A 23,406-nucleotide genomic window follows, 5' to 3' on the forward strand; every position below is an offset into this window, starting at 1 on the left:
CTAATATGATAAACACCGTGGGAACTGAGGACACCTAGTGGGAACCCAGGGAACACAACCCAGACACTGTGACATGGCCAGCTGACCAATCAGAGCAGAGTAGGCTTATTGAAGGAAGGGGTTTGCAAAGATAATTCTTGAAAGATGGAGCATTTCCCTCTTTGTCTGGAGAAGGGGTTGTTTATGGACCACAGCCGGTAATTGTATTTTATTATTTAAGTTGGTGCGTTTAACAGTTTCTGTAACTTATTACACAAAGGGCAACGCTTTTTAGCTTTGTTAACTAGATGTTAGGTCTGTGCAAAAAAAACGAATGCGATTTTCATGCGCATCTCGTCAGTAAAAACGCTCCTGTGATTATAAGTACATCTCCAGCATGTGCGTTCAGATCAGGGTTGCCAGGTTTTCAAAACAAATCCTGCCCAGTTGCTTCTCAAAACTAGTCCAATCGTGTTTCCAGGAGGGTAACGTGCGCTCAGCTGCTGTCGAATCACAACACAGGAACCGCTGGCACAATCAGAACTCGTTACGTATTTCTGAAGGAGGGGCTTTATAGAACAAGGAAGTCATCAGCCCGTTTTTATCACAGTGAAAACAGCGGTATACAGATAAGTTAATTGTGTGAAAAATACTTTTTTTTTTACACGCGAAACATGAACACATGTTATATTGCACACTGTAAACACAATCAAAGCTTAAAAAAAAAACACGAAAAACGGGACCTTTAAAATAAATTAGCCATTTTTTTAGTGCAAACAAACAAACAAAAACAAAAAACCACAAACTGTTTTATTTATGGCTGAAAAAATATGCATCATACATACATTTCTTAGTTAAGGCTCAAACTGTAATTTAAACACATAAATCTTTAATTTAGACCTAAATATATTTTGAAAGTTGGGTGATTGACCTCACGAAAGAAGATATCAGTCATGTGAAGGAAAATAATGTACTTCTGTCCTAGTTTCTGTTTTCCTTTTTTGGTCATGTATCCTGTTCCTGTTTGGTTGATTGATTATTCATCTCATCTGAGTTTGTAATTATTCTGTCTTTATTAGTTCCTGTCTGTTCCTTAGTTGGTTGTCTGGTCTACTTAGTTACTAGTTTTTTTGTGTGAGCTTGCTGAAAAGTTTCCTTTGCTGGATTTCTCCAGCTTGTTTGTATTAAAAACTGTTAAATGGATTATTGACTCCTGCGTTCTCCCTGAAACTGTGCAAACTGTGACAAACAATAATAGCTTACAGTGTTGCTTATGTCTGAGTCTGCAGCAAAACAGCCAAAAATGAGATCTGTCTGAGATCTGTGCGAAGTGACGGCTCTTTGCTTGAACTTTGAGCAGATGATGTACTCCTGTGGAGCTCCTGATTTACATCCTGCCTGAGATCATTCAAATACACACAAAACAACATGGAAATGATCAGCGAACAGACTGATGGAGTGGTAATCATGAACTAAAGATCTGTGGGTTCATCTAGAGCAGGGGTGTCGAACTCAATTCCTGGAGGGCCTGAGCCCTGCTGAGTTTTGTTACAACCCTGCTCCAAAAAAGAGAGCATGTTGTTTTCAAATAAGCCTGAAGGACTTGATTCCAGGTGAGTTTAATAAGGGCTCCGGCCCTCCAGGAATTGAGTTTGCCACCCCTGATCTAGAGCTACTATAGTTAACATACTGTACATCAAGTCTATATACAGAAGATATTACGACATACAGTATAATTCATCATTGGACAAAGTAAAAGGCAACTTTCTACAGCTGTCTACACTTTCATCACCCGAAGTCCAGCATCTTTTGAAATATCAGGATGTAACAAGGTGGAAGAGGAGAGAGCAGAGCAGTTGTAGTTGTGTTAGAGTCTCATATTATTATCAATATCATGTTTAGAATTCTGTTGTGTATATCTCTGATTAATATCTTAATTTTTCTTTGTGTTTTTGCCAAAGCCATTCATCTACTTTTAAAAAATCCCCATTTCTTTCTCTCTGTTGAGTGTTGTGAGCTGGCGAGTGTGCCACTATTCTTTTGTACTTTGTAAATATTGTAAATAGTAGTGTAGGGATTCTGTGCCAGTTTTCTGGCACCTCTTTTTTACATATACTTTATTTTAAGGGTTAAACAACAGTGTCTCGGACTACACAAGTGAAAAAAAACAAAAACAAAAGTAGTACTGTGGTAAAAACCTGCAAGGTGCCCAGAAAGGTGTTCAGCTTCAACCTGAGGAGCCACTAGGTGCTGGTTGATCAGTTGATTTGTCCAAATGGCCCAGAAATGGACCCCAGACAGCGGAACATATTTCAATGGAATAAGTCATCAAGAATTTGAGTCTTTCCATTTGATTAACAGAGACCATGTCCATAATCCACATTCAAAAGGAAGGGAGTAAGGGTGACTTCCAGTTCTTAAGCACAAGTCTCTAAGACACAATCATACTTAGGGTTAAAGACTGTTGTATTGTCCCTGGGATGCAGGAGGTGCGCTGTGAAAACCAAAGATAGCAAGTTCTGCATCTTGTGGAAGATGCATAGTGTAAGCCTTGGAGTACCAGTCAAATATTTCTCACCAAAGCCCAGACAATAAAGGGTAAAACCAGAAAGCATGAGAAGTTGTATCCTCTGCCACCTTGCACCGGTCACACATTGGTGAGACAGAGGGGGACATTTTGTGCAGTTTGACTTTTTTGTGTAATGCAAGTGATCAACAACCTTGAACTGGATCAGTTGGTGTCTGCTGTTAACTGAGCAGTCCGGTATTGTGGCCAGACGCTTGTCCCACATATCATCAGAGAGCTCGACTCCCAGGTCTTCCTCCCAAGCTGCTTAAAATTCTTAGTGGAGGCTTCAACAAAGCTTTCAATTAAACAAATACATTTGGAAATATGATGCCTAGAATCTGGAGGATCTAGAAAAATGTCACACACTTTTCAGGGAGTTTTCAGCGAAATTACAAGTTTTAAATTTTACATAATGCCTAATTTGTAGATAACGAAAGAAGTGTGCATGAGGCAAATCAAATTTATCTTCTTTTAAATTTATTATTGATGGACTCTAAGCCCTTCTTCTTCCAGACAAATAAGTTCTATCAGTCCAGGGGGGTAAAAAAGAATGATTATAACAAATTGGCATATGAACAGAGGTCTCTGGAAAAGACTTTCCTCACCTGATTTAAAATTTTTACTGAATTCTTTAACACAAAATTTCGTTGTGGGCCTATCCAACTTGGAGAACAACATGGCTGCTAAGGAAGTGCCAACAGCCAGGCCAGTCTCCATTTGTGCCCACAGTGGGACATCAGGGGTCAAACTGGTCAGAGTCCCCTCCACCCAATACATTAAAGCCCTAACATTGGTGGCCCAATAATAATAATAAAGCTTAAATACAGGCATACCCAGACAACCTCCAGATTGGGATTTTTGTAGATGCATTTTAGAGATCCTGTATGTGTCTTAAAGTTCCAAACATAAGAGAGGATTACAGAGTCCAGTTCACATAAGAAAGCAGAGGTAAGAAAAACAGGGAGATTCTGGCAAAGATATAGGAATCTGGGAAGAGAAACTATTTTTACTTAATTTATATGCCCAATCATTAACAAAGGTAAAAGTTTCCAGCTCCTTATATTGAGTTGACTCTTTCAGTTTGATGGTAATGTATTCTACAAATTTACTGTCAGTAAGCAGAGATTGATTGAAACGCCAAGAATAAGATAGCTTCGGGAGAGATGGACTTGGTAAGGGGGCTGTGATCTGAGATCAATATGCTGTGGTACCTGGTATCAGTAACATGCGAAATTAACTCAGAATCAACCAGAAAGTAATATATTCTTCTATAAGACTTGTGGACATCTGAATAGTAAAAATAATCTCCGTCAACAGGGTGCTGAATTCACCAAATATCCACTAATTTCGTCAATTAAGCAGGTTATTTAAAACTTGTACCTAGAATTGAATGGTGATTGATAAACTTGAGATATCCAACTGCAAGGCAACCTTTTCTGCTCAGTTGCTTTAATATGAGTCTCCTGTAGAAAAATCACATCTGTCGATAATGATTTAAGGTGTCTAAATACTTTTTCTCTCTTTATAGCATGTCCTAGCCCCTTAACATGTTCGAACATAATTGAGTTAACTTTCCTTAGTTCATATCACACCTTTTCATGAATCGCGCTGCCTCCATCAGATCTTCAAGTATTGTAGGTGTCTCTCCTCCATGTGAATGGATTTGCAGCCTCGCTGGGTACCGCAGCGTGAACTTCATTCCCTTTTTGCACATGGTTTGGATCATGTCCTGAAAAGCATTCTGTTGAGACATCAGCTCAGTGGTATAATCAGTAAAAATCAGGACCCTTTTGCCCTTGTATTCGAGTGGTTGCACTGTCCCGCGATGCAGAATCAGCTCCTTCTCTTGAAAGTGGTGAAAGCGCACCAGGATTGTGCACAGTTTCTCACCAACTACCAGTTTAGGCTGAAGAGAACGATGTGCTTGATCCACTTAAACCAGGCGAGGAAAATGCTCTTCTCTGAGCAGTTGGGGGATCAGCCTGGAGACAAATTCAGTGAGTTTACCCTCCTCCTCGCACTCTTGTATCCGCACGATCTTAATATTATACCTTCTTAACTGAGCTTCTAGATCCAACACTTTAGCACAGAGCTGATTATTTTGCTAAGACAGCTCTGAGTACTTGGTTTCCAACTCTTGCATCCGTGCTTCATAGTTGTTCGTAGCCAGCTCTTTATTAGCCACATGAGCCTGTAGCTCAGCCTCCGATGTCTCAAGCTTCTGCAAGTTGAGTTTGAAAGCATCAAAGTGGGGTTAACTCCCTGCAAAATTGACTCGGACATCTCTTTATATACTGTATCTCCTTGCATATAGCATAAACGGTATCTGGTATTTTTTTTTCACCATGACAAGTGAGCTAGCTTTAGTGTTAGCTCCTGATACTTGGTCGTCAGAGTTCTTTACTTTGGAGGCATTTGACTTCGGCATTATTGAATTGAGACAGAGATTCACATTAAATAGCAAAGTAGAAACCCTTTGATGGCATAAAACTAAGTAAAAACACGGATAAATAATAACTCTGTTGAGGCCTTGGAGAGGAGCCCTAACAAAACGCGCGTCTGTACCTCAGACATATCACACCCTGTTTTCTTTATTGTAAATGTCATTTTTATGCTTCAGATTGGGAGTTGGGGAAGACTGCTAACATTTGTTTCCTTTTTCTTTGGCATAGGCTACTTAGAGTCCCTGGGTTTAGTTAGTGATATGTTTGTTTATGAAGTTATTATATAGTTTTATTTTTCTCCCCATGACGGAAACAGCTCAGATTTTCCATAAAACATGAAATACAACTGTGTGTGTGTTTAATATAATTGGAATTACATGGGAATAAAAACACAAATACTGTTCATGTCAAGCTGTCAATGATAAAATTAAACACTTTCCTCATTTTTTAAACATGCATTCTTATTTTGAATATCTTCTTAATTACACAAGTATTTCTAGACTATTTATCCCATTGCTTTCATTAAGATGATACTTTACCACATTGTTTTTCTCATTCAGTATGAACTGCTAGAATTATAGAAGAAACTGTATAAATCTAATTATGTTGATACAACTTTTTTTTAGATGATTTCTTTAAAGAAATTATCTTAATTTTAACCAATACTGAAAAAAAAAAAAAATTGGGGGGATTTTGCCAGTTTTGTTTAGTAAATCAGACTTGACCTGAGAGGTGTTCTGAGAAAAGCAGTTCTGGAGGTCCTGTGATGTGTGAAATATATTCAGCAAACATCCAGCCAGATTTTCCTAAGGGTGGAGACTCGAGCTGCTAAGAGAAACACAAATAAAAAGAGGGATATATAGTAGAAGAGACAGCAGAAGGGGAAAATCACACCCTTGTCATATCTGACCATCACACTTATCTGGTTATTGGTCTTTATAAAACAAGATGATGGGACTCTCTTATCTGTTCTTACTTTTAGGTGAGTATAAATTACACACATTAATCAAATGATGTACAATTATAGATGCTGTTTAGCTATTCTTTATGAAAATATTTAAAGAATCAAATGCAACATAAAATTGATCCACATCTCAGAAAGCAATGGAAATTTGTTTCTGTAACAGGTGTCTTTTCCATTCAGGGGAGTTCAGAAAACTTGGAAGGTAAAAAGTAGTAACTAAAGTCCCATTAATTAACATGAATCCATTAACATTAACCAAAAAAAAAAAAAAACCTTGTTATAGTTGGTTAATAAAGTACAACTGCTCATAGTAAGTTCATAGTAAGTGTAGATCCATTAAAATATTAACCTCAGATTTTAATGTAGTAGTAAATGGAACTGAGTGTTTTGGATTGGAATTTCATATCTGAACCCAAAATGTAATGTACTGAAACTTCACAAATTTGAGTCTTGACCCTCTGTCTCTTTAAATGTTTTTAGAGAATTTGGCATTAAAAGGAAAGGCTGTACAGTCGAGCACATTTTACACCTGGGGAGCTGCAAAGGCCATCGACGGCATCAGATACGCTCCAGGTCCAGGCTCAAGCTGCTCCCACACAGGTAACGATCTCAGCCCGTGGTGGAGGCTGGACCTGCTGGATTCTTACTCCATTTACAAAGTGACCATCACCAACAGAGCCGACTGCTGTCCGGAGCAAACGACTGGAGCAGAGATCCGCATCGGAAACTCTCTGGAAAACAACGGCAACAACAATCCCAGGTGAAGTTATGAAAACAGTTATGAACGTGTCAGGAGAACTGGATTTGAGCAGGTCAGCTGAGTGTGTCATGGTTTCTCTCTTTCTCTCTGTAGATGTGGTGTCACTTCATCTTTCCCAGCAGGCAGTTCTGTCAGTTTCTCTTGCGGTGGAATGGAAGGTCGTTATGTGAACATGTACATTCCCAACATCAAGAAGTATCTCACGCTGTGTGAGGTGGAGGTTTATGGAGCAGGTAATTTCTAACACCTCATTCTAGATTGCTGTCACATTAGTGAAATTTCACATGGAAAAACATAGGTCCATTGTCAATAACATATGTAACACAATAGTGATGTACGAAGCATAGCTCACAATGATGTCACTTTCAAGCCCAGCATCTTTCTGTTGGTTGAATTTGCATGATCAACTTTAACATGCAGTGAAATCAGTGTGGGGAATTTTTGACACTGTGGTAAACTCTGGTATTCTTATTCTACGAGACTGAATCCAACTTCTTCCAGCTTAAAAATGTGATGCTTCTGCCCTTCTTATTCATGTTACTATTTTAAAGTGGTCATATGATGTGTTTTCTAGTTTTCTTTTCTCTTTGGAGTGTTACAAGCTGTTTGTGAATAGATAAGATCCCTAAAGTTGCAAAGTCTAAAGTATCAAGCCCAAAGAAATATTTTCTTTATAAAAGTTAAGACTTGCCATGCCCTCCCAAAATGCATTGTTTTAAAATGCCCCCAAATTTACTCACTGTGAGAGTAAATTTATTTATTTATTTATTATATATATATATTTTTCCATCTAGCCTCCTGTGAAGACTCCATATGACCCAGCACCTGTGAGTAGATGATGGCTACACTGCAAGGACTGCAGACACAAAATTATGACATTTTCATTGCTTTAAAATGCACAAAGATTTTGCTTGAATGCATATCTGGTGTTTGTAAATATTATAACATCAATTATATTTAGATTTCAACTGCTCTTTCTGATACAAGCTCCTATAAAGTCTATAAAGGATTTTGTAAGAGAAAAACATGCATTTTCTGTAAAGCTGAATATGTCTCAATATGTGTTGTGAAATGTGTTATACAAATAAATGTGAATTAAACTGAATGAGCCATTGCATTGTTGTTATCTCCAACAATTTTTTTTAAGTTTTCAAGGGGGATTTTTATACAGTGTACAACAACCACAACAAATGTATAGGCTACACACACACACACACACACACACACACACACACACATATATATATATATATATATATATATATATATATATATATATATATATATATATATATGTTTACTGTACCATTTGGACCAAACTATTTGACGTGAGAATACAGTTGCAATGATTGCTGTGTTGGACGCACTATATCTCAGGAGTCCTTGAGGGTGCGTTGAATGTTTCACTAGGGTCTTATTCCCAGGGCCATTTACTGTTACCATGGAATTTTTACTGTAGCATTTGTAAGTTGTGGACATAAATCAGGCTGATATGTGAATAAAATAACAGGAGAAATTGCATTATTGGCTCAATTGATTGCTTTATATTGAGGGTGCATTAAAAGATTCACTGAGGTCATATTCAAAGTGCACTTGATTGTAAACACAAACATTTTCATACATTTTTACTGTAGCATTTTAAGTTATGGACCCATACATTTGGTTGATATGACAATATAATAACAGGAAAAATAGCATTATTGCCCCAAATGGTGGTTATATCTTAGATTGCTTTGAGGGTGTGTTAAATTTAATTCAATCTTCTGCTCAATCTCATCTTCACAATAAAACATTAGTTTAAATGTCCACTGAGGAAAGCTATATCATTGTTGTACTGTCCTTTAATCTGTTAAGGGTCATTTCCGATGACAGCGCTGCTCAGTGCATTTATTTGCTGTATCTTACAATGTTTTGTTGAATGTAAAAACTATTTCCTTGTTTACAACCCTGTTTCAGTCTATTTCAATATAAAAGTTTTTACTTCTGACTCAGAAAAACAGTGTCTTGTCGCCATCTAATGGAGGAATAATGTCATAAAAAAAAAACAAACAAACAAAAAAAAACACTGAACAGCCACCGACGCCCTGGAGCTCGCATCTCCCAAAATACTTTGAAGCAATTTCAAGTGAATGTTGTAAATGAAATATGAAGGTGATCTGATGAGAGTTTTGCCCATCATCTCTTTCTTCAAGCACACTGAGCTATAAATAAAATGATTAATTATATTAAATAGACATACCTTTCCATTTCATTTGTAATCTATACATACTCATTTTAATACTTTTACTTCAAAATCAACATTCCTTTTGTTTTCTTCAGTAAAGGAACTTAATGGGGAAGTCGTGGCCTAATGGTTAGCGAATCGGACTCACAATCGAAGGGTTGTGAGTTCGAGTCCCGGGCCGGCAGGAATTGTGGGTGGGGGGAGTGCATGTACAGTTCTCTCTCCACCTTCAATACCACGACTTAGGTGCCCTTGAGCAAGGCATCGAACCCCCAACTGCTCCCTGGGTGCCGCAGTATAAATGGCTGCCCACTGCTCTGTGTGTGTGTGTGTGTGTGTGTGTGTGTGTGTGTGTGTGTGTGTGTGTGTGTGTGTGTGTGTGTTCACTGCTCTGTGTGTGTGCACTTCGGATGGGTTAAATGAAGAGCACAAATTCTGAGTATGGGTCACCATACTTGGCTGAATGTCACTTTCACTTCACTTTCACTTAACAAGCATATGAGAGTGAACAAATATAGACAGAAGGGAACAGCAAATAATAAAATGCAACTGATAAAGTAAACATGCATCTTTAGAATACCAAAATATATGATCTTATCATTGCATCCTTTGTTTTTGACATGAAATCAAATAACCTTTGACATTGTCTACAATAATCTACAGAATTTAGTGCAAATGCATCTGTCATTTAAGATTGATTAATGGGTGCAACATGAAGAGACTGAATCAGAATCAGAATCAGAATGAGCTTTATTGCCAGGTATGTTTACACATACGAGGAATTTGTTTTCGTGACAGAAGTTCCGCAGTACAACAGAATGACAGCGACAGAACATAAAACACATAATAAAAGAATATAAAAATACAAAAAATACAAATAAGTAGACAAGGAATGACAATATACAAATTGACAATTGTAGGCAGGTATATTACAAAAATGCAGTTATGTATGTACATGTATATTATGTGCAAAATTTAAGTGTATACTAAGTATGTGTGTTAGATAAATTAAGTGTATGTGTATATAAATATAAAGTGTAGTGTGTTCAGTGTGTTCAGTGTGTATCAGCTGTTCATAAGATGGATTGCCTGAGGGAAGAAACTGTTCTTGTGTCTGGTCGTTCTGGTGCTCAGTGCTCTGTAGCGTCGACCAGATGGCAACAGTTCAAAGAGGGAGTGTGCTGGATGTGAGGAGTCCAGAGTGATTTTAACAGCCCTTTTGCTCACTCTGGATAAGTACAGTTCTTGAATAGATGGGAGGGTTGAACCGATGATTCGCTCAGCAGTCCGGACTACCCTCTGTAGTCTTCTGAGGTCCGATTTAGAAGCTGAGCTGAACCAGACAGTTACTGAAGTGCAGACTGTGTAGTTATCCTCAGAAATCATAAACAAAAGTAAACAAAGTAAAACAAAATATGACCCAGAGAGGATATTAAATACAGTTTCACTTCCAGTAAGGATGGATATGGTTTAGTGTTGAACACAAATGCTTTCTATGTAGTGAAGAGCATGAAACCTTAGAAATGTTGCATTTTAAAAACAATTAATCAATTACATCCCTGCATCTTGGAGTTCAACTGATTTGCAAATGATTTGATTATAGTGAGTTTAAAAATATAAACAAAAACTTCCATCACGTTTTTTTATCAAATGATGAGGATTTAAATTCAAATTATATTTGTGTATCAGCTTTAATGCACTTATCAAAATAACAAAAGTCAAATGTCAAAATTTTGGTTTTAATGACAAAAGTATTTAGGATGTATGTATTATTAAACTTAGTCTGAAAACCATTTTACTTTTTATAAACATATATAAGTGAATAAATATGTTTTTCATAAACTTTGTTAATGTACAGATATAGCAGAAAAAATCTGGCTCATGTTTGCATTTTCGTCACTGGCAATAATTGAAATCAGGATTAGGTATAAAATAATGTCACATACGTGAAAATGGGTTGAGAATTGAACAAATGGTTGTAATGTGGCTCAGATTCAGACATGAGTCATGTGTTTGTGCAATTTTCTGCTGATTAAGACAGAATACAAGACTTCTTCACCTTGCAAACGGTTTTCAAAAGCAAAAATGCTACAAAAAGCATCATATCTTGTGAGAAGCTCAAGCAAAACAGACACTAGTTTTGGAATCAACAGCCCAAAATAAGTTCATTCATTTATAGCTTTATTTTCTGTGTTTGATCACATCTTCTCCATAGACCTCCACCTCACACAGAGTAAGAAACCTTGAATCTCCAGAAATGATCAGATTCACGTATCGACCCTCCATATTGTTACAAATGTAGGTGGAGGAAACACCAGCTGGAATGCTAGAAATCACAGCGAATCTAAAGAGAATCAGAGAAAACATAATTTAGACTTCTAGTCTTTCTTTATGTGTGTTTTCAGGGATTTTTATGGATATTAAGCCACCGAAAGAGGATCGATCTCACATGGGATTGTTGTTGCCGTTGTTCTCCAGAGAGTTTCCGATGCGAATCTCCGCTCAATTTATTTGTTCAGGACAGCATTCTGATCTGTTTGTAATTACGACGCTACTTACTCTGTACACAGAACTCAGATCCACCCTCCACCAGGGGTTAGTCTGAAATTTGGTTGAGGAACATGCTGACAATGATTTTGTTAATTATGGATTGAAATCAATGGCATGTTCAGCAGACCAGAGGCCATAAATTTATGACTGTGTGACGTTTCTTCCAGCTGCCAAATTATCCGGAAGATGTCACAATGTCAAGAAATAGTTTTAGTCAGCAAATGTTATATTTGAAAGTGTTTCAGGAGGCTTACTTACATTTACATTTATTACATTTACATTTAGTTATTTAGCAGACGCTTTTATCCAAAGCGACTTACAAATGAGGACAGTGGAGGCAATCAAAAACAACAAAAGGAGCAATGATATATAAGTGCTATAACAAGTCTCAGTTAGATAACACAGTACACGTAGCATGGGCTTTTAAATGATATAATAAATAAAAAGAAAACAGAATAAAAAAGAATAGAGCAAGCTAGTGTTAGAGGTCTTTACACACACACACACACACACACACACACAAACACATACACACACACACTCACAAACATATATATATATATATATATATATATATATATATATATATATATATATATAAATATACACATACACAAACACACACAAATTGCATAATGAATGAAAAGAAAATAGAATACATAAAGATTAGAAAGGCAGTTAGATGTTCTCTTAATAGAATTAGAATAGTGAGTGTTAAAGTTAGAGGGTCAAATAAAGATGGAAGAGATGTGTTTTAAACCAATTTTTGAAGATGGCTAAGGACTCAGCTGCTCGGATTGAGTTGGGGAGGTCATTCCACCTGTCATGGAGACGAACCCCTTGGTTCCCTCTGTTGGCCAGCGGAGGGCACCCTCACCTGAATACTGACACACACGCATCCATTCATTCACTTACACTGATGACACTACACTTCCCATAAGCCCCGTCCTTGGACTCTGATCACCTGCACAGGTGATCATCATCAAAGACTGTGTATATAAGCTGGACTACCACCATAGTTCAAACGCGAATTCTTGATTTGATGTGTCTGTCATTTCTGAGCGTTACTACCCGTGTTTGATTTTCTGTCACCGATCTTGTCTGTTATCTGACCTGATGAGATCGGAGATGGCGGCGGCGGCGTTGCGGAAGTGCTGCGTGCGGAGATGTTGTGTGGCAGGGGTTGCCCTTACGAAAAATAACCATGGTTTTATTATAGTAAAACTGTAGTAACCCATGGTTTTTTGGCGTGTTGACTACCATTTGTATAACCACAGATTTACTACAAATACCATGGTTAAACTATGGTTAATTTAGCAAAACCATGGTTAATTTGTGGTTACCATGGTTTAACTATAGTAACCATGGTTTTTTGGTTTTATTGGTAGTAAAAACCATGGTTAATTTTCATAAGGGTGCCGACCCGCACCTCTTATTACATCAGAAAGGCCACCTATCGCGTGGCAAAACACACTTTTTGGCAGACACATCATGTAGTGGGTCTACCGTTAAACATTATAAATGTGAGCGCATTCTTTTTAAAGCAGCAGATACATTGGAATACGTTGCTTTAAAAGTCGTATTGTCCCAACAAATGTCTTTTACTCTAATAGGATTCTATAGACCTCCATCACACTTTTTATGATCAACTCATTGATATGTTAAAAGAGTGTAATCTTAATAAAGAGCTTATTCTTATGGGTGATTTTAACTTAAACTGGGCAGACAAGGGGAAGAGGAGAAAACTTAAAACAATTACAGAAAAATATAACTTAAAACAGTTGATCAAAGGCCCAACTAGAATTGCATAAAAAACAAGTACAGTGTTGGATCTTGTCTTCTCTAGTAGACCAGAGAGGATAACAGAAAGCTACAATCTGATCACTGGGCTATCTGATCATAATTTGACGCTTGTAGCAAGGAAATTAATTAAAAACCGATTTAAGAATTTAACATCATATCACACAGACATTATGTGTCATGTACCTAAAAGTAAACAACCTGCATTTGACAGTGAGATCGATGGTTTGGTTTGGGATGATATTCTGTCAATAGAAGATGTGAATCATGGTTGTGATTTATTTACAACAAAAAATAGAAGGAATTTGTTAGAAGGAATTTTATTGTGAAGGTCAAGAGAAAACCCAGAAAGAGAGTCAATCTACCTTGGTTTAGTGACAACTTGTGGCGAATGATGAAGTGTAGAGACGCAGCCTTAAAAAAAGCTAATAAGTCTAAAATAGATATATATATTTTAATTTATAAAGGACTGAGGAATAAAGTGGTTAAGGAATTGAGATTAGCCAAATCACGCTTTTATCTTCAAGTAATAAATAAGAGTAAAGGTAATAGTAAAGAAACCTGGAAAAATATTAATAATCTCATAGGGCGAGAACAACTTCATACAAGAGATATACAGCTCAGATTTCAGGATAAGAAAATTGAAGAAAATGTGGAGATTGCTTCTATCATTAATTCCTTTTTTATTGAGTCATTACATGAGTTAAGAAATCATTAAAAAAAAGCGTTACTACTATACATATTAATAAAGGACAGGGTTTTAATTTTATGACAACAAATGAAGGACAAGTTAAAAAGATCATTGCTTCTTTAAAGAATTCTAAAAGTACAGATGCTTTTAACATGGATAGTATGTTAGTTAAGAAACATTCAGAGACTTTAACCACCCCAATTAGACATTTAATTAATCTTTCAATTACGAACAGCTGCTTTCCTGAGAACTGGAAGCATGCAGTCATCTCACCTATCTTTAAATCTGGAGACCACTATGAAGCAAGTAACTATAGACCAATAAGTATATTACCAGTATTATCCAAGGTAATGGAGAAAATTATCAAAGAACAGCTGACAACGCATCTAGATAACTGTAACCCTGGTTTAAATCCTATGCAATTTGGCTTCAGGAAGAGCTATTGCACCGAAACAGCCGTTTTGCACTTCACAGAAAAAGTAAGAACACAGCTTGATAAGGGAGGAGTTGTTGCTGCTGTATTCTTGGACTTGCGCAAAGCCTTTGATACAGTAAATCATGAGGTCCTTATTTCAAAGCTTTCTACTTTTAACTTTTCAGCACAAACTCTGGCTCTCATCGTACTTATCAAATAGAATGCAGTGTGTTAGAATTAAAGATGCACGCTCGAGTTATATGAAAAACACAACTGGTGTGCCTCAAGGATCTGTATTAGGTCCTTTACTCTTTAGTCTTTATATTAATGATCTTCCACAGTATTGTCACGGTGTTGATATACAATTATATGCCGATGACACTGTGTTGTACACACATGCAAAAAATGCTCAACTAGCGGCTGATAAATTAACTTGTGCCATGCAAGGCGTTGTTGAGTGGCTTGAAGAATCCTGTCTTACATTAAATATTAACAAAACAAAAGGTATGTTCTTTTATAAAAATAAGCGACAGATTCAAACTGCAGACATTTTTATTAAAAATTAATTAATTGATATAGTTACCGACTTTAAATACCTTGGTATAATTTTAGATTTGAATCTTAACTTTAAGAAACATATCAAGAAAATGAAAAAAACTATAAAATATAATTTAGCAAACTTCAGACAGATTAGATCATCCCTCCCAATGGATGTAGCTAAAGTGTTTATGCATGCTTTAATTTTTTCACATATTTCATATTGTGTAACCTGTTGGGGACAGGCCAGCGAATCTGCCATTAGACCTCTAGAATCAGTATATAAGCAAGCTTTAAAAATCTTTGATAAAAAGCCATTTCGATACCACTATTGTAAGATTCTAGAGAAACACAATCTATTGAGTTTTGAAAACTTTATACTCTTTTCTAACTTGACTCTAGTGTATAAGATTCTACATGGCCTGGCCCCTGCATGCTTATTGGTTTATGTTCACACTCGTTCTGCGATTTCTGTCAAATCTACTAGAATAGCGTCTATTTTTGACTGTAACATACCTTATTGCCGCTCGACTTTTAAACAATCTGCTTTTTCTTTTAAAGCAACCACACAGTGGAATGCACAGATGTTACAAAAAGCTGCAGTTCCATTAAGAGTTTTAAATCCGAACTGAAAGTTTCTCTGAAAAACAATCAAATTTGTAATCACTTACATTGATGTGCTACTGTCAAATTGTGTTTTTTTGTGTGTGTGTTTTTCATATTTTATTTATTTTTATTTTTTTTCTCTTTTGTATTGGAGGTGGGGGAGTGTTATTTGTATGGACTGCAGATGTAAATTAGCCTGCGGCTAACTCTGGTACAATGCATAAAATGGCAACATTTATGTTAGAAATTGTACATGGTCCTTAATAAAAAAAAAAATCTCTTACGTACCTTTGCTGCCTGCCTACCGACCCCTTGCTTGTTATTGGATTTTGATTCTCTGTTCTGCCCATGCTGTTGATATTGCCGGTTCCGACCATTGCCTGTACGACTACAAGTCTTTATAATAAAGCCTGCATTATGGATCCCATGTCGAGTTCTGGTTCATTACACCACCAAGAGGGAACATTTAATTTAAAAGTCCGTAAAAGTGACTTTGTGCTTCTTTGGGATTGCAAAATCAAGCGACGTTCACTTGCACAACGCAAGCTTCTAGAGGGCACATAAGTCTGAAGTAACAAATTTAGGTAAATGGGTGCAGAGCCAGTGGTAGTTTTGTAGGCAAACATCAATGCCTTGAATTTTATGCGAGCAGCTATTGGAAGCCAGTGCTAATTGATAAACATAGGTGTGATGTGTATTCTTTTTGGCTCGTTAAAAATTAATCTTGCTGCCGTGTTCTGAATAAAATTGTAAAGGTTTGATAGAAACTGGCTGGAAGACCTGCTAAGACCTGCATTGCAATAGTCCAGCCTGGACAGAACAAGAGCTTGAACAAGGAGTTGTGCAGCATGTTCTAAAAAGACATGGCCTGATCTTCTTGATGTTGAATAAAGCAAATCTGCAGGATCGGACAGTTTTAGCAATGTGGTCTTAGAAAGTCAGCTGATCATCAATCATAACTCCAAGGCTACAGGCTGTTTTTGAAGGAGTTATGATTGATGTGCCTAACTTGATGGTGAAATTGTGATGAAACGATGAGTTTGCTGGAACCACAAGCAGTTCTGTCTTGCCAGGGTTGAGTTGAAGGTGACGGTCCCTCATTCAGCAAGAAATGTCTGTTAGACAAGCTGAGATGCGAGCAGATACTGTCGGATCATCAGAATGGAATAAGAGGTAGAGTTGAGTGTCATCAGTGTAGCAGCGGTATGAAAAGCCATGTTTCTGAATGATAGAACCTAATGATGCCATGTAGACAGAGAAGAGAAGTGGTCCAAGAACTGAGCCCTGAGGCACCCCAGTAGTTAGATGTTGTGACTTGGATACCTCACCTCTCCAAGATACTTTGAAGGACCTATTTGATAGGTAAGACTCAAACCACTGAAGTGTGGTTCCTGAGATGCCCTTTGCCAGTAGGGTTGATATGAGGATCTGGTGATTAACTGTGTCAAAAGCAGCGGACAGATCAAGCAGAATAAGTAGTGAAGTTTGGATTCCACTCTTGCCAGTCTTAGGGCTTCAACAAATGAGAGCAAGACAATCTCAGTTGAATGTCCACTTCTGAAGCCAGATTGGTTGTTGTCAAGGAGGTTGTTCTGTCTGAGAAAGACAGAGACTTGGTTGAACACAGTCATTCAAGTGTTTTTGCAATGAAAGGAAGAAGGGAAACTGGTCTGTAGTTCTCTAAAAGAGATGGGTTGAGGGTAGGTTTCTTAAGTAGTGGAGTTATACGAGCCTGTCTAAATGATGAGGGAAAAACACCAGTGTGGAGGAATGTGTTGATGATACGAGTGAATGTAGGCACAACTGCAGGAGAAATGGCTTGAAGGAGATGAGATGGAATGGGATCAAGTGGACAAGTAGAAGGATGATTAGAAAGGATGAGTGTATGTTTACTGGTGAGATGTGTTTGAAAGATTGTGGTGTGGATTGTGTGGTGCAATGATGTATTTAATTTTTTAAATGTAAAACGTGGTTAAGTCGTCAGTTATTAGAGTTGATGCAGTAGGGGGAGGAGAAGAACAAAGGAGCAAAGAAAATGTTTTAAAAAGCATCCAAGAGTTAGACGAATTGTTAATTTTGTTATGGTAGTATGTCCTTTTAACAGTGAAGACATTAGCAGAGAAGGAAGAGAGGAGTGACTGATACACATTAAGGTCAGTAGTATTTTTGGATTTGGGCCAGTTTAGAATGACATTTGCTTTCAACACTGTGTGGGTATATTTCTGAAGACTATGGACATTGACTAGAACTACACATTAAAAAACACTTTTATGAAATGAGAATAGCTTAAAAGTCAAAATTGTTAAGTAGCTCTGAACTACCTGGAAAAATCACATAGACTCCCACTTCACAGAGAGTAAGAATCTTTGAAGTTCCAGGAATATTCATAGTAACATAACGTCCCTCCATCCCATCACACGAGTAGCTGTAGGTAGCTCCTGCTGGAATTGTAGAAACTACAGTACATCTGGACAAAGACCAAAGAGTGATTCATTTTATTTGACAACGCTCTTTCCATATGGCACACATACATCTGCAAGATGTCTGTTAAATAATCACTTAATCTGGAAAGCATCTGCTGTGAACAAACAAATCTGATAGATGTCTTTAAGATTTATACAGATTTACATACATTGTAAATCATAAAGATATATTCTAAACATCTATTTGACATATGATAGGAAATGTCCTATAGACATATTGCAGATGAGCATGTTTTGAGTCTGAGTGTAGTGAGATTCATAAACAAATGAGTCATGTAATTGAATCGAAAGTGTTGATTCTGTCAGAGTAATCATTTAATGAATCAACGTCTGACTCACTTAACTGCAGGTTTACATTATTTTAAGTGATGTACTGACCAACTGGCCAGATTTTATGTTGGCTATATGAAAATATATCACAGAGACTCACACTGGATTGCTGAAAAAATCTGAAGAGTTGTTTCCAATCCGAATCTCTGACCCATTTATCCTGGTGTTGCAGCAGTCAAATCTGTTAGTGATGGTCACTCTGTTCACGCTGTATGTCTTCAGCAGATCCAGCATCCACCATGGGTCAGATTGTGTCAAAGTATGAGTACAGGTATAGTTTTTCCCATCCAGAGCATATTGGCCATTCAAGTTATTAAGTGATGTTGATTGACTGACTGTGCCCCATGCTGCTATGTTCACTAGAATATGATCAAGAGAAAACCTCTAGATCATATTCTAGTGAACATAGCAGCATGGAGCAGCAAAGAGGTCAACCTTTGCCTTGCCAAAGTTCTCCAAGATTATTTGAGTTGTTTGGGGGTGGAGCATCCACTATTCAGAAGGGACACTGCTCCTTGGTTCAACCTGCCTGGCACATGTGTCGCTCTCAAAAAATTCAAGTTGTGCTGAGCCCGTTTTAGATGATGCGCTGCCAGAGTAAAGAGGCGCCTCAAGGAGAGTCTTCTCTGGCGATTTATGTAGCACACTACCGTCATGCTGTCCGATCAGACTAGCCGATGTGTAGCCGTCCTTCTTCTTTCGACCAAAGGCTGAAAGCCAGTTTGCCATTGCATTTTGGAAGCATCTGTCAAAACTGCCTTCCTTCTGCAGACCATGCCCAGGGTCACACCCCATTCCTTTCAATGAGAGTCTTTCCAAGGTTTCAGAACTGCCACACAGGCCTGGTCCACCTTGATATGAAGGCGTTTGCGATGCCAGGCGTGGGACAGAACTAACGGTTTCAGTCAGTACTGAAGGGGTCGCATATGAAGCAAGCCCAACTTTAGTACTGGAGACATGGAGACCATAAGACCTAGCGTCTTCTGAAATGCCTTGACTGGGCAAGAGACTATTTTTAAAGAGGCCACAAGCTGCTTGATGGCCGAGTGGAAAACTGCTCCCAGAAACGATATCCGTTGCCTGGGAGACAGAGTGCTCTTGGCAAATTTGGCCATGAGCCCCAGGCATTCAAATTGTCTGGGGAGAAAGAATCTGTGAGATAATAGTTTGTCCTCCGACTGGGCTAAAACAAGCCAGTCATTGAGATAATTTAGAAAGGCGATTGCCATCTGTCTCAGAGGAGAAAGAGCGGTACAAAGAGTGGAAAATTGGAGGTGCTAGATATAGTCTGAATAGAAGAGCCATGTATTGATATACCACTGCCTCGAAGGTGAATCTCAAGAATCATCTGTGATGTGGGGCTATTTGGATGTGACAGTATGTTATGTGTCTTTTAGATCCAGAGAAAAGAACCAGTCCCCTGGCCACACTTGCTAGAGGGTTACTGAGTGTAACCTTGTTTTATTAAACCCAAAACCCAGTCTGACACTCTGGAAATGGCCTGCCAGGTCTTGGCTCATGTGGCCAGGGGTTGGATTAATTTGGGTGGAGGATCAAGATGTGGGGACCCAACACCCATGGTAAGCGGAAGAGGAAATATGCTTTCTTTTTGAAAATGTATGTGCTTTTGGATTTTTTTTTTAAATTGTATTAATCAAAAAGCATGTCTAATGAATTAAAATCATAATATTTAAGTTTTAACAACAATTTATTAAAAGTTTAACAAAAATTACATGTTTAGGGCCCTATGAAATGTTAACAATAGTAATACATTTCTGGCAAATACCGTGAATTCCTTTACAGTTCCGTGTGTGTGATGACGCTAGTTTTACTGAAATCGAACGGTCAGATGCTCATGAAGTGACTGTTAGTGCAGTTCTGGAGATGTTGTTCTTGTGTTCAAGAGACAGCAGATGCTGAAATCACTGTGAGCGTCACTCGTGCTTTCGTGTGTTTAATAAACGAAGCCACGCTTCTGCGCCATTCATTAACACAGACACACAGAACATGAAGGATTCATATTTAAATAGATATTTAAATTCAGCTTAATATTGACAGGTACTGGTCGATATCGTGATTTGATGTAAGTGCAATGACCTACTTTTGATTAATTCATTCAAAATTTGACAAATTCCGTGATATTCCGCGTTAAACTGTAAATTCTGTTTTTATGACTGGATTCCGTGATTCCTGATGAGGTTAGAGAACACCTGACAAGAGATAAGAGACCATTCCTTCCCTTATGAAAATTAACCATGGTTTTACTACAAATAAAACCAAAAAACCATGGTTACTATAGTTAAACCATGGTAACCACAAATTAACCATGGTTTTGCTAAATTAACCATAGTTTAACCATGGTATTTGTAGTAAATCTGTGGTTATACAAATGGTAGTCAACACGCCAAAAAACCATGGTTTACTACACTTTTACTATAATAAAACCATGGTTATTTTTCGTAAGGGTTCATCCAGAATGACTCCAGACCCTTTACATTCCCAGTTCCATGTTGGTGCTTCTCCTCTTCAGTTCACTCCTCTCATTTCCTGTAGGGTTCCGGTCAGAGGACTGGAATGGTTTTGTGCCCAGTAGACACATTTTTGTTATTTTTGAGGTTTGTGTTTGGATTATTGTAAGGTTGGAGGATCTAAACATGGCCCTTTATAAGATTTCTAACAGAGTCAGTCACTTACTTATTTTTTATCTGTTGGTATTTGATATAATCAAAGATGCCATGTGTCTAAACAAGACGTCCAGGACCTCCAGCAGAAATATAGGCCCACAGCATCAAAAATACAGCAGTATATTTCATTGCACACATGGGGTATTTTTTATCTCTGTGCTCACCAAACCCATCTTGAGTGTTTGCTGCTGAAAAAGCGCATTTTTTAGTTTCATCTCATCATAGAAGCCAGTCCCGTTTGAAGTTCCAGTCGTGTCTGAAAACTAAATGTGCTTTAGTTTGTTTTTGGATGAGCTAGGAGAATTCTGAGACTCAACTTTTTTTCTGCAGGTCTCCAGGTGTGAAGAGTCTTTGGCCATTGTTTCGTAAAATGTTCTATTGATTGGAACCCCTTGATTATTGCCCTGATGGTGGAAATGGGAATTCTCATTGCTCTAGCTCTTTTCTTAAAGCCACTTCACTAATTCACTAGTTTGTGAAGCTCAATCCTCTTTTGCTGCACATTTTTTCTCATTGTGATGGATGATTAAGGGAATTCATTTTTGTGTTCCCTCCTCTTTATATTTCTGTGAAACAGGAAGCAATGGCTGGATAATTTCATGTTCATAATAACCCTGGAGTGCTCAAAATTGTGAATATGAATGGGAATATACTTCAGAGAGATTTTAATCATAAGAATTTCTAGGGGTGTCCTTAATTGAGTCCAACATGTATTTGAGAAAAACATTTATTTCATAACTATATTTCCCCTCATTTTAAATTCTTATTATCCAATGAAAGGTTAGCTTTTTGTGATTTAAAAAAAATGATCAAAAGGATTAACAATGCAGATTCATTTTCACAGCCATATTTGTTCATATTTACCAAGGGTGACAATATTTTTGGTCATGATTGTTTATATATAACTTAAAAAATGTATATCAGTCAACAAGATGACATGGTGAAACACTTACATCAGCCAAATTTAACAATTTACTAATTTAGAACATCACAGGAAACCACAAATTTAGGTTATCTTTTCATATAAAAAGCACTGATGAATCAGACAAAGGACAGACTCTGCAAACTGCCGATCGCTGCTTCTGTCCTGAGATGAAACTTCCTGGTAAAAAATAAACAAAACAAATCATCCTGTTTTGAATGCATCTTTATGCCTTAAAGGTCCCGTTTTTCACACTTTTTTGAAGCTTTGATTGTGTTTACAGTGTGCAATATAACATGTGTTCATGTTTCGCGTGTAAAAAAACAAAGTATTTTTCACACAATTCACCTATCTGTATACCGCTGTTTTCACTTTCATAAAAACGGGCTGATGACTTCCTTGTTCTATAAAGTCCCTTCTTCAGAAACACATAATGAGTTCTGATTGTGCCAGTGGTTCCTGTGTTGTGATTCGACAGCAGCTGAGCACACGCTGCCCTTCTGGAAACGCGATTGGGCTAGTTTTGAGAAGCAAGTGTGCAGGAGCATGTGCTGGAGATGTACTTATAATCACAGGAGCATTTTTACTAACGAGATGCGCATGAAAATCGCATTAATTTTTTTTCACAGCCCTACCATCTAGTTAACAAAGCTAAACAGCGTTGCCCTTTTGTGTAATAAGTTACAGAAACTGTTAAATGCACCAACTTAAATAATAAAATACAATTATCGGCTGTGGTCCATAAACAACGCCTTCTCCAGACAAAGAGGGAACTGCTCCATCTTTCAAGAATAATCTTTGTGCGAATCCGGCATTAAACTGGTTGAGATTGAGGAAGCTGTCCTCAGCAAAATGTGCTGCACATAGTTTTACATGTGGATTATAATTTTCGGCCCAAACAAAGGTGATTGGACTCAGAGTTGAAAATAACAGCGTTTCATGGCCACAAACACAAACGCAGCTCTTCCTCTTCTCCGTCGGAGCACAACAAGACCACGCCCCATTTTTGTGTATTCAAGTGGGCGGAGGTTAGTAAAAAAACAGTTTAAGTGACGTCATTACTGCAGGAACTAGAGGCATGTAGTCCAAATGGGTCGTTTTTTGTAGCCGAATTATGTTAAATAAAATATCTTGATTGGCATTGAATTTTGAGCTTTAGAATTTTACAGATATTATTTATACTCTAACAACAACATTACACACTAACTAAAGTTTAAAACTAAAGTTTAAAACATGGGATCACGAAGAACGGGACCTTTAATGTGTTGTAAAGCTGTGTAACTGGCTGTGCTGCATCTTCTCATGAACTGAGCACGAGCCAGCTGTGAACACTACAGTGCACTCAGGCAGCAGGTTAGTGAGCACCTCACAGCCTCTGCTGGCACATGATGCAACTACAAATATGGCATTTATTTTTCTCTCTAATTAAAAAGACAAAAATAAATAAA

At 37.6% G+C, this 23,406-nt stretch overlaps 1 protein-coding gene and 1 pseudogene across 1 annotated transcript; one reads left to right on the forward strand and one right to left on the reverse strand.

Moving 5' to 3' along the window:
* The first annotated feature begins 4,373 nt into the window (after positions 1 to 4,373).
* Positions 4,374 to 7,037, forward strand: LOC132095754 (fucolectin-1-like). The gene is made up of 3 exons (XM_059500862.1): positions 4,374 to 4,545; positions 6,437 to 6,716; positions 6,810 to 7,037. Exons 1-3 carry the CDS (start codon positions 4,374 to 4,376, stop codon positions 6,958 to 6,960), a joined length of 603 nt encoding a protein of 200 aa, XP_059356845.1. The 3' UTR covers positions 6,961 to 7,037.
* Positions 7,038 to 11,121: 4,084 nt separating this feature from the next.
* Positions 11,122 to 19,081, reverse strand: LOC132095766 (uncharacterized; annotated as a pseudogene).
* Positions 19,082 to 23,406: the final 4,325 nt, after the last annotated feature.

Source organism: Carassius carassius, chromosome 2 (genome assembly GCF_963082965.1).
Source record: "Carassius carassius chromosome 2, fCarCar2.1, whole genome shotgun sequence".
NCBI lineage: Eukaryota > Metazoa > Chordata > Actinopteri > Cypriniformes > Cyprinidae > Carassius > Carassius carassius.